General features: G+C 35.8%; 1 protein-coding gene across 1 annotated transcript; it reads left to right on the plus strand.

Annotated features, from left to right (window-relative positions):
- The first annotated feature begins 822 nt into the window (after positions 1 to 822).
- On the plus strand, positions 823 to 2,430 carry LOC133288453 (uncharacterized). The gene is made up of 3 exons (XM_061486236.1): positions 823 to 1,552; positions 1,664 to 1,890; positions 2,140 to 2,430. Exons 1-3 carry the CDS (start codon positions 823 to 825, stop codon positions 2,428 to 2,430), a joined length of 1,248 nt encoding a protein of 415 aa, XP_061342220.1.
- The last annotated feature ends 10,227 nt before the right edge of the window (positions 2,431 to 12,657 follow it).

Raw genomic sequence — 12,657 nt, forward strand, 5'->3', positions numbered from 1 at the left:
GCCGATTTCACGATCAAGTTTTTGGCAGTTTTTGGCGCCGTTGCCGGGGATTGACTACGCCAAGTTATTTATAACTTTTGATTTTCTTGCTTGGATCTTTGTGTTACTAATCTGTTTGCTTTAGTTTATGCGTGGTACAGTTGATCCTGCAACTTTGATTTACGATCCAGAGATAGAAAGGACTGCAAAGAGGATAAGACAACATACCAAGAAGAAGAGGCAAGCAGAGGCTTCTACTTCACATTCTGAAGCAGAAAATTCTACTTCACACTTTGAAGTATAAACAGAGATGGCAGAAGAAAATCCACCAGCAGCTGAGCTGATGGAATCAGTTTTGGCTCCTCAATTCACAAGGCCAAACTCGAGTATTGTCAAACCACCGATAGCTGCTAATAATTATGACATCCAGCCAGCACTCATCACCTTGGTGGAGAAAACTCAGTTTGGTGGAGAGGACTATGAAGATCCCCATGACTTCATAGACAGATTTTTAAGGATCTGTGATACAACTAAACACAACGGAATGTCAGACGATGCGATCAGACTCCGATTGTTCCCGTTTGCATTGACCGGGAGAGCTCTCAAATGGTTGGATCGACAAGCTCCCAACAGCATCAGAACATGGGAGGATTTGGCGGCTAAATTTTTTGCTGAACACTTTGCCATGGAAAAGTACAATAAGTTGGTGAATGAAATCACCAATTTTACCCAACAACCAGAGAGACTTTATGTGCAGCCTGGACTCGATACCAGGAGTTGATCAGGAAGTGTCCACAATATGACTTGCCAGATACAAAGAAGGTCAGAGTCTTCTATAATGGGATGACGCCAGAATGCAGAATGATTGTCAATGGTGCAGCTGGTGGCACCATAGGAAAGAAGACAGCAGATGAGACCTTAGAGCTGCTGGATTTAATGGCAAGGAATGAGAATGCGTCTATGGCAGCAGCATTCCCATCTGTTCAGCCCAAGAAAGGAATTTTACAATTGGGGAATAATGATGCATCACTGGCTGAGCAAAATGTGATTTCACAGCAATTGGCCAGTTTGAATGCCAAGCTGGACAAGATGCAGCTCTCAACATCCAAGGTTGATATATTTAACTGTGAGTATTGCAAGGAGCCGCATGATACTAATGAGTGCCCTACACTCAATAGAGCTGAACAATTCCAGGTCAATGGAATTTGGTATGATCCAAGGCCTCCGCAGAATATTCAAGGTTACCAAAGGAATCAAAATGGCGGCCAAGGAAATAACTTTCAAAGGAGGAATCAAGGGAATGAGACAAGAGCCTACCACAAGAACCAAGACGCTTCAATCAGAAACTTGGAAACTCAAATTGGCCAACTTTCAAGACAACTAGCTGAGAGGAGTCAAGAAAAGAGCGATGCAGTGTCAAAGGAGCAATGCAATGTCATCACTACAAGGAATGAGGAGCTAGAAAAAGAGAAAGTTGAAGTTTCTACAAGAAAGGATGAACAAGCTCAAAAAGATGAAGAAGAAGCAAAGGAACAACCTCATGCAGTTCAAAAGAAGCAATGGGATTTCTCACGTTTTGAGAAACTCCCATATCCAATGAGGCCAAAGCAAAATGAGCAAAGGAAGCAATTGTCTAAATTTTTAGATATTTTTAAGAAATTGCAGATTAATATTCCTTTTGCAGACACTCTGGAGCAAATGCCCTCATATGGCAAATTCTTGAAGGAAACATTATCTAAGAAGAGGAAGCTCACAGAGGATGAACCTGTCACATTAACAGAGGAGTGCAGTGTAATCCTACAGAAAAACATGCCTCCAAAGTTGAAGGATCCAGGAAGCTTCAGTATTCCATGCATCATTGGCAAGACAACTATAGAGAGAGTCTTATGTGATCTTGGTGCCAGCGTTAATGTGATGCCATTAACCCTGATGAAGAAGCTGGGAATTGATGAAGTCAAGCCAACTAGGATGAATGTTCAACTGGCCGACCGCTCAACAAAGCAAGCACATGGTATTGTGGAAGATGTGCTAGTCAAGGTAGACAAATTTCTAATTCCTGCTGATTTTGTTATCCTTGACATTGATGAAGATGCCAGTGTGCCTATGATCTTCGGGAGGCCATTCTTAGCAACCTCAGGAGCATTAATCGATGTACCTAAGGGTGAGTTGATAATGCGCGTGGATGGAGAGCAAGCAATATTCAAAGTACTTATAAATAAAGCTCCTCCATTGCCTGCTCCTCAACCTAAGAATCAAGTCAATTACATTGCGGAGAAAAAGGTTGAGGAAAGGAATAAGCAGGAAATTCATCAGTGGCATGAAGGAAGCAAGCCGAAGGTTAAGATGGAAAAGCCCAAGGGTAAGGAAAAGCATGTGAGGACTAAGTTTAAAGTTTCTGAGAACCCTCATCCTTATCCACATGCATATGAGTATAACCATGGCGGGACATAAATTCTGAGCAAGGGTATAGTGTCATCACTGAGCCCGAGTTACCAGCCAGCATGATCACAAGGGGTACGTCAGGCTCTTGACGTTAAACAAGCGCTACTTGGGAGGCAACCCAATGAGTTTTTATTATTATTATTTTTATTTCCTTCCCCTTATTTGTCTTTAATTTTTATTTTGATGTTTTATTTTCGTTGTCTTTGTTTGACCATCTAGGTTTATGTTAGGGTAATTTGAACCTCTTTGGTATTTTGAGTTATAATTCTCCAGTACATTGGTTATGTTATTTTCTGCCTGATATTTCACATGTGTGATGTTTATACTTGTGCAGCAGTATTTTCTCCGACTACTTTAGTTATTGCTGAGGACAGAATATTCTAAATCTGGGAATTGGGGCCGCATACACGGCAATCGAGGTATCACACACAGAAAAAGGTTCAGCAGATTCATAGCTACTTCAGGGGAGTTATTTTAACCTTTCTAGTTATTTTCATTTTTATTTTTTCATTTTGGTAGAAATTTTTATGTTTTTAGTTTCATTTCCTGCTATGTGAAAGCACAGTCCTGATTTAGATGTGCTACTCAGTCAATTCCTTGGTTGAATATGAGGAAGCATTGCATGATATGCAAGATTGTCATGACATTGCATAGAGCATGAATAGAGATTATGATTGCTCGTTTGTTTGATTTCTATGATAATGATGCTTGAAATGAAATTAAGAGGAGTCTAGTTTGATACCATAACTTGTGAGGTTTGTGCCTATACAGTTAATTTTGTTTAAGAGTCCTCACTGTAGTGGTACTCTAGAACTTGATCTAATTCTCTCCAATGCATGTGTTGATTGAAGTGATAGAGGCATTTTGTTCTATTAAGCTTATGGACAAATAGCTACCTGAGAAATCATCCATTGTTAGCCATGTTGAGCCTGAGACCAATTTTTTTAATTACCTTATTAAACTGTTTAGACCACTTCCATAAGAACTTACCTTGATTGAGATTGAAATGTCAATTATCAAAAAGTTAGAAGAAATTGAGGTAAGCTCCACTAGAAGTTAAGCAGTTGAAAAGGAAAAGAAAAGAATAGTTCTCACATGAATATAAAGAGAAAGAAAAATAAATTGCAAAAATTGACGAGCAATGATGAAGGAAAAAGTGAGAAAAAGGAAGGAATCATGAATTCGAATAAAAAGTGGTGCTGAAACTTGAATTGAGAGATGATTGAGTATTAATGAAAATGGTGTTTCAATCTCAATAATTATTCAGCTACTTTCCAAAAGATTCTAATCTTAAGCCAAGCCAAGTTATAACCTTAAGAAGCCCTTTTGATCAATCAGGCATGTGTTGATGTTCCTCATCTTTAGGAACTTGAGAAAAAGATCAAGCTTATGGTAGTACAACAGCTGTGATGAAATGAGTGATGATGAATGACCCCAAACACTGAGTGATGAGTGAATATCATGTCTTGTGAGGGGTAATCAAGTTAGACTCTGACGTTTGAATGTAGTGTTAAGCATCATCTTAAGTTTGACTTGGAAATCATTCATGCTTAGTATAGTAATCTCTATGATTGTCTGTGCAATGCTATGCCTGATTAATTGAACCTTGCTTCCCATGCATAAATTCAATTTATTGCTGAGGACAACAACATCTAAATCTGGGAATTGTTTGATGTGATTCTAGCAGATGATGTTTTCTAACTTAAAAGAAGCAAGGAATTAATCATAAATGTGTGAAAATAGTCATTAAATGCAAGAAATATTGATTATTCCTTCTCAATCATGCTCTCACTCAAGTTATATGTTAAATCGCACGAAACGCCGCAAAAAGGAGCAAAAACGGAGAAACCAAATTTCCCGCTGGCGCACGACGCGCCAAACTGGCGCACGGGGCTCGGTACTTGGCGCACGGGGCGCTTTATCGACGATTTGCTTCTGTTTCGGCCGCGCACGGAGCGCGAGAGGTGGCGCACGACACTCCAATCTGGCGCCCAGCGCGCGGTAGTTGGCGCACGGCGCGCGGTACTGGCGCACGGCACTCCAGAGTTGGCGCGCGGGGCGCCGTTGACAGATTCAGCTTCTGTTTCTCCCAAGTTTGGGGCGCCAGGCTTGGCGCCCCGTGTGTGGGCGATATATTTTTAAGTGCGAATCAACTAAAATAAGGCCCAATGGGAGTGCAAAGGAAAATAGGTTTTCCCAAAACCTAATAAAAGGATCAGAAACATAAGGGAGAGGGACTTTTTGACAACGAAGAAGAGAAAGACAACAAGGAGAGTGGAATTTCTTGGAGCTTCGAGGAGATTCAAGGATTCGATCATCAAGACGGAAGAGCTTCATCTTCCTTTTCTCTTCTAGGTTTTAAATGTTATTTTCTTTTATTGTTATTTTGTCAGACATGAATATGTCTAGCTAGTTTTATCATTGTGGTAAGGGTCACAACCCTTGATGTGAACCCCTTGTACCTTGGTTGAATTTTATGTTTATCTATTTTAATTGCATTTATCTTTTCTTGTTCTTCATTCTATAATTCTATTGGAACTGATCAATCTAGTAGGATTGCGAAGGTTAGGGTTTACAATAGGGATGTTGGAATTCTAATTCCTGACAAAGAATAAGATAACTGTTCATGTACGCACTAGGGATAGGCTACATGAACAGCGAACGTTAAAGGTTCATTGATTCTAAAGGTTAACTCGAAAAGGGATTTCTAAGGGATTAGGATTCTAATAGAGTTAACAAGGTTAAAGTCACTAAGGGATTAGGGCTTAACTACTCTTATAAAAGATGATGAATTGTTCGATCAATTGAATAGGTAAATGTAAACGTAATCCAAGTTGCAAGGTGGGGATCGGAAAGGTGTTTGTTTCTCTTTACCGCAATATTTTCTCAAATATTTTCTCCATCCTCAATCTTTTGTTCTTGCATTCTGAAAGCACTTTTGGAATCATTTACATTTTTACATTAATTGTTTTAGTTTGTTTCATGAACTACAATCATTCTCAACCTATTTTGATTAATCCAACAAGAGAGGAATAGTTATAACAACTTAGGTGCCTCAATCCTCGTGGAGACGATACTCTACTCACTCTTTATTATTTGGTACGATCGGTTCACTTGCCGATTTCACGCATCAAGTTTTTGGCAGCGCATATACCCTCTGTTTATATAGTGATTCCGATGCCGCCTTAGGAAGGCGGTAAAGCCTCTGATTGGATGTGCCAGGGCTGCAGGCTCAACTGGTGCATTCATAGCCTTATCTCTTTATGTCTGGCTATCTTGGTAGAGTGATGGAAAGCAGGTCGTAAGAACCCGCACCATTAATTAAGGAATTTAATTAGATAATTACGAGATTAACGAGATAATTTCACAATTGACCTTAATAATTATGATAAGGCTTGTTTAATTATGTTAAGTGGCTAATAATGTTGAAAGTCGCTTTTCTGACGAAAAGTGCAGATACCAGTTCTGCTCAACGGTATACATGCATACCGATGAAGTATCCCGGAAAATTATGAAAAGTGAGTATATATACCTAGAATAATATGTAGGACTGTGATTTCAAGTTTCAAGTTAAAATAATGAGAACTGGTGCCAGAACTGATACTGGCTATGGAAATGCGTGTACCAGAAAGGTGCTGCGAAAAATAAAATAAAAATATGATAAATCCTAGAAAATTGAGTAGGTTTAGAATCCTAAGTTTGGGATTAAAATGCTAAGCGTAGCAATTATTGATAATACTGTGAGTTTAAGACTTAAACCACTATAAATACTCATTTTTGGCTCTAAACCCTAGGCCATATCAGTTGTTACGTGACCCTTGTGCCTCCCACTTCTGACTTGGTGTTTTTTTCTCTTGCCACCACCATTTCTTCATTGGAAAACCACCAAATGGTCATCTTTTCTCTTGATTCTTACTTGTAAACACCTAGTGGTTGTGTTGGGGTGAGAGAGAGGCTTGTTTTCTGAGTGGTAATCTCTGTTTGGTGAGGTTGTAGTGGCATTTTGTGCTTCAAGGTGTGACCTTTGAAGAGAAAGGACCTCTTTGGTGTGCCATTTTCGTGCACATTGATACCAGAATCTTGAGGAGCTATTGTGTGAGCTCCAAGAGCATTTCCTTTCTGTTTGAAGCATTGGGTAAGTGTCACCAACCTTGATCCTGAGTTTTCTTGGTGTAAAGGTGAATTCTTGGCATGTTAATGAGTTAAACAAGTATGTAATCTCTATATGAACTTAAAAAAGAATAAAAATGCATACTTGGACATTTTAATGGAGTAAAATCCAAACCTTTAGAGTGATATCTCGCGAAATGCAGAAACTGCATTCTGTCGCGAAATATCCGGATATTCTGAGTTTCCGAGAACAGTATCGATACTGTTTATACATAACAGAACTATGGGTTTGTGGACCCTAGATTGATGGAGTGGGACTTCTGTGATAATTAAACTAAGTCAGAATCTAAGTGATTAAGGGCTTATGGCTTTGTGAGAAGCCTAAAGACATGAAACGTAAAGGAAAGGTGTTGTCTTTATATTGTATGCTTATAGAGTATGAATATTGATAATGATTGTTGGTCCAAACAGATTGTGATTGTGTTGTTTGTGGATTTTGAGCGGGTGTGGGCCTTGGATTGGATTGATTGCTTAGAGGTAAGCTTTCGTGTCCTCAGTTTAGCCATTGTTGGTTTCACCATACCCCATGGGGGAATGGTTTATATGCATGCTGTGTTACATGCTTTGATATTTGAAATGCTTTCGAACTGTTAAGTGCAAATGCTTATGATATGTATTTGGTGTTCACCTGATGGGATGTGATCCTAAGGGTAGTACGACATTAGCGCGTGCTGTGTGTATAATAGACGTATTCCTGCATCTCTCTGGCCACTAGATTATTTATGACACACATGACATGATTATTTGCTGCATTGCACTGATTTAGAAATGATATTGATAAACTGCTTTTGAAACTTATATTGCACATGTAAGTGAGCTTGGGGTGGAAGATTTTTGAGGACCCCTTGTCTTACTGAGATTTCTTGTTTAGAGATCTCACACCACGTTTGGGGACACTTATTTCAGGTTCAGGTAACTTGGGGGCTGATGCCTCTGGCGGCAGGAGACCGGAGCTTAGTTGATTATTTTATTATGTATGCTGACATGACTGGATATTGGATGCTGTTTATATGTTCTGTCATTTTTATGATATTTGAATTGAGACTCTTGTTGGACTTGTTGCCTTATTCGGTGAGCATGAGGTTTGTCCATGCCGCTTTGGTGTTAGTACCTTTAAGCTTGAGTTGTATAAACTATCAGGTTATCCGGTCTACATGTTGTAGTTCCGTGACTAGAGACTTATTTATGTTATTTATATAATGAGGTATTTCAGTTAGCTGTCTTTTGCAATTTACATACAAGCGATGTTTTGAAAATGATTTAAGTAATCAAGTTGGTAATGAATAATGACGTCATAATTGAAAAGAAAAAGATATTCCGCATTTTTAATTAAGCGCTGATTAATACAATGATATGATAACAAACCGGATATATACGGGGTGTTACACAAGTGCTGTCTTCTGTTAAGTTGTTCAATGGCGCGGTGGACCTTTATTAGTTTATGTATTTACTTTCTTATCTCTGAAGTTATGTTAAAGGGCGATTTCATGCGCGATGGTGGCATTGTGCCCTGTCATGCACGATGGAAGCCATCGTGCCTCATTCTGGGCCTTGCGATTTTGAGCCTTGTTCTTACGTATTTGGGCCTTTGATGGGCCTATCATATTTTATCAAGATCAATACCTAAAATATTTTTACATAATGGTTGAGAATTTACATAACCAAATATGCTCAAATCTCACATAAGAAGATGCATGCGTGCATTTATATAAACTTTGTTAAGGAATCTTAACTGTTAGCAGCGAAAAATATAGAAATAGAAAGCTAGCACATCTACATGTCATATCAAGCCATTTTTACGTTCTAGATAATAATGCTATTTCTTTTTTTTTACTGAATTAATTTTCACATATTTCTCTTTTCCCACTCTGGTCTATATTAAGTACATATGTATAACAAATTCCGAGAGATGACATAATTGGTAAGTGAGTTGTGTCCAAAGAAAGGATCAATGAGGCTAAAAGGTATTTGGTTTGGTATATAGGCAAAATAAATTGGAGCCATTAGAAAAACTCTTTCATGCTCTACATTATGAAGGAGATTAGTCTCATTCAAATAAATCCAACACACTCAAGGATAAATAAATAAAAGTACAAGTGTACAACTAGAAGTCAAGGAATTAAGATCAGTCATGAATCCTTCTGTAATTACATGGTTCTTACTCTTAGGACAGTTAAAGAAGATAGATAAGGCATCAATTATTGATGCCTTTTATTCTCCTCATGAGTTTTCCTTTATTCCAAAACTTTTTAGCTGTTTTATCATAGTGACAGACAGAGATATGGAAGCTTTAATATAACCAAATTTGGTGCCTTTGGTCTCCTTGTTACCTAATAGAAGTTTCTTTTAAACATAAAAGCGTGTAAGTGTAAATTCTTGGGATTTTATTCTCTAGGAATAGGATAGGATCAAATGGATGAAGTGGTGGAGCTGCATCTATCAGAAAATTTAGAGGCCCCTGTAGTGAGCAGAGTGTTGATATCAGGCCTAAAGATAAAATTATCGACGAAAATAAAAGGAAGAGGGATTTCCACTTTCAAGCTGGGTCTTGTCTTTCCAGGGTTGGGCTATTCACACTCTAAAATGTTTATAAACATTCCTTACTTTTCAATTTTTATGCTGCTTTTCAAATTTAGTCTTTATTAAATACTTTTAAAAAGTTAATTGTTTTACTATTGCTTCTCTCTCCTCAAATAACTTATATTATCACAGATTAGAACAGCTCATCTCTCCCGTGCATTTTCCCTCTCTAGATTACTTCTCCCTAGTTTAAAATAAAAAGTAATTAATACTTGAAAATTCACATATATAAATTCATAATAATCCAATCAACAACAAAAAATTAAAATAATTTTTAAAGAAAGATAACACATCAACCATAAAATTCACTTCTTTCAATATATATACCTTTTTTATTCCTAAAATTGTATGCGTATACCAGATGCATTCAATTAGTTTCAATTAGTTATAAAAATCGACCTGACCGATCCAATTGATTGATCGGTAAATCGGACCCCAATCGGTTCGATTCAAGTATTAAACTGATTATGCATTTGACCGGATATAAAATCAATGAACAGATCTTGAACCGGATTCAATCGATATTAAACCAGCATTGCTCTTTTTTTTTTCTTTTTTTTAAATATTGGTTTTACGAAGTTTTTGACATAATTCTTGAAAAATATCATTACTGAGATTCGAACCTAAACCATGTAAATTATAACTTATAGCACTTACTACCAATTCAACTCTAATTATTAGCTAAAATGCTACTAATTTTATTTTATACTTTTAATTCGTATGATTGAATCGGTGACCCATTTATTAAATCAGTAATTCATTAACCCAATACCTCAACCAAATCGACGAACAATTCAAGTTGATAACACCGGTTTCAATAGCTTTGATACTTACTTTTTTCTTATTTTTATCTTAACCATACTACACAAGTGGATTATATTAAGGGCTTGTTTGGTGTAACGTATAAGGCCTGATAGTATAAGCTTATACTATACGTTATGACATTTTTAGTTATTTGATGTGACCAACGTATAGTATAATCTTATACAGCAGGATCCCTTAATACATCAAAATGACGTATAACTTAATCCGGCCTAAGGGGGAGGGATAAGGCCTGATAAGAGGTTGGGGTATCAACATCGTTGACCAGTGTAATTCTCAAAAATTAATTACAATTGAAAAATTAATTAATATATTGAAAAATTAATTTTTCTTTTTATAAAAATTAATTTATGTTTTGGACACACTGATCAATAAATTTTTATAAAAAATAATATCATATGATATTTTTTGAAGAATTATATAAATTCTTTATTAAAGGATATTTTTATTAAAAAATTATTTTTATCCTATATAGTATTATACAATGCATTACCAAATACTAGATGATATTATCTTATACAATATATTATTTTATACAATACCGTGCCAAACGCTGGATAATATTAAAATTCAATCAGGCCTTATATTATCAGGTCTTATACTATCAGGTTTTATCTTATACTATGCACCAAACATGTCTATAAACGATTGTTATGTTGCAAAGAAAAACTTATTTTCAATGGACTCAAAAATACATCTGGGTCTCACTATCAATTTTTTCTCTCTCCAATTGTTGGTGTGTTTTCGAAAAAAAGTTTTTCCTTCCTACACCATGACAATGGTTTATCCCTCATATTAAACCATATTTTTTACAACTTTACTTGTAAGCTTTTCGAGTGTTAGTATATTAGAGTTGAAACTAGAAAAAGTGACTAGGGTTGGTTTAGCGATTAGGGGTTTGGGTAATTTATATTAAATTATATTTTTAATCTCCATTAATATATATATAATATATATATATATATATATATATATATATATATATATATATATATATATATGAGAAAGGTTATACTTACAACTTTTTTTTTATAATCTCTTACAACTATATCTTAACACCGTTAATTTTCGCCAATTAACGGTTATCATTTATTGTGAATTAATAATTAATTAATGAGTTTAATTTGTGAAAATCATAACCGTTGATTGACGAAAATCAACGGTGTTAAGATATAGTTGTAAGAAGTTGTAAAAAAATAATTGTAAGTATAACATTTCTCTATATATATATATATATTGAAGTTGAACATCTGAAGAGGGTATTACAAGTGAGTAAAAAGAGGATTTTAGGAAGAAAGTTATTTGAACAACTAGAATAAATAATAAAATAGTTAATAAAAAAAATAAAATCTTTGAAATTTTAAATAAAAATGAATCAGAAAGCACCATATATACTAAATAGTCAAAATTACCAATAACCCCACCCTCGTTTCAATAATTATTATTTTGGAAGCAACACTTGCAAGAGGATTCCTATCTTTCAAAAGGGTCAGGATCATTTTACACCAGTGTAAGTTACACTTTCAATCTTGTCCACTGATCCCACTTATATCTAAGGGTTCAAATTTTTTAGTAATGCGAGTCATTGAATACAAGTGGATCAATAGTCAAGATTGAGTGTAAAACTTCTAACTCTACACCGGTATAAGAATATCCTGCCCCCTTTCAAAAACTACCTCAATATTCATTTTTTAAATTGTCAAAGATTTATTTATTATCGATTACACTTGTATTCTAGACATTTATTGTATGACCAACAAGAAAAAGACAAAGTACTGTGTACCAAGTGCCATTGGGAACATTAACTAGTTAAGAGAAATGCTATGAATGCTATGGGCTTTAGCTCTCTATTCAGCAAACGGAGAAGCCTTCTGTTTTAAAAATTTTCAAAACGGGAAGGATGTGACTTTGCAATTAGAGATTTGCAAAATAATCAAAAAATTAAATCGAACTATGAATCAAACTGAATTACTCTTAAAACAACCGATTTTTAAAAATCAATTCATGAACTGAGTCGATTTTTAAAGAACCAGTTCATGAACCGAATCAGTTTTTAAAACCAGTTCATGAACCGAATCATTTGGAACCAAATCGAACCAAATTGATTTTTATAACTTTATTTTTTAAATTTTAAATTTCTTTTCTTTTCAAAAGATGGTGGACCCGAACTGATTCCAAATCACTTCTAAACCAAACCAAACCACTTCCGAACCGAACCAAATTTGAACCGAACCGAACCACTTCCAAACCAAACAATTTAAACCAATTCGTTTTGGTTTTTTAAAAAATTCAATTCGGTTCGACGCATGCACGTCCCAATTTGCAATTACCCATCAAAGGACCAGGAGTGCACTCTATACAATTACCCTTCACTGAAAATGGGGACTAAGGGAAAGATCATTTGTTGATGAATAATCCATGATACTCACGTCCTCTTGACATTTTCTATTATCTCGTTACATTTGATCCACATCATAGTAATCAACGAAGTTCTAGACTGCTGCTATATCTGGTTTTTGTCCTTGACAAATTCACATATTCTTCCAATAAAAGAAATTTAAGGATTAACCAAATCTAAGAACCAAAGAGTAGTATTGTTAGAAGGATTTGCCAAATCTAAGAACCAAAGAGTAGAAGGGGCATGCGACTGGGATCTGCAATCAT

This window comes from Gastrolobium bilobum, unplaced genomic scaffold, assembly GCF_033153095.1.
Source record: "Gastrolobium bilobum isolate Gb01-03AN ecotype WA unplaced genomic scaffold, APGP_CSIRO_Gbil_v1 utg10101, whole genome shotgun sequence".
NCBI lineage: Eukaryota > Viridiplantae > Streptophyta > Magnoliopsida > Fabales > Fabaceae > Gastrolobium > Gastrolobium bilobum.

Bases quoted from the DNA above. Each gene is read 5' to 3' on its own strand.
- LOC133288453 (XM_061486236.1), top strand. From the start codon at position 823: ATGACGCCAGAATGCAGAATGATTGTCAATGGTGCAGCTGGTGGCACC. The intron at 1,553-1,663 runs GTTTTGAGAAAC...TTCCTTTTGCAG, and splicing joins GAAGCAATGGGATTTCTCAC to ACACTCTGGAGCAAATGCCC. The intron at 1,891-2,139 runs GTGATGCCATTA...GATGTACCTAAG, and splicing joins ATCTTGGTGCCAGCGTTAAT to GGTGAGTTGATAATGCGCGT.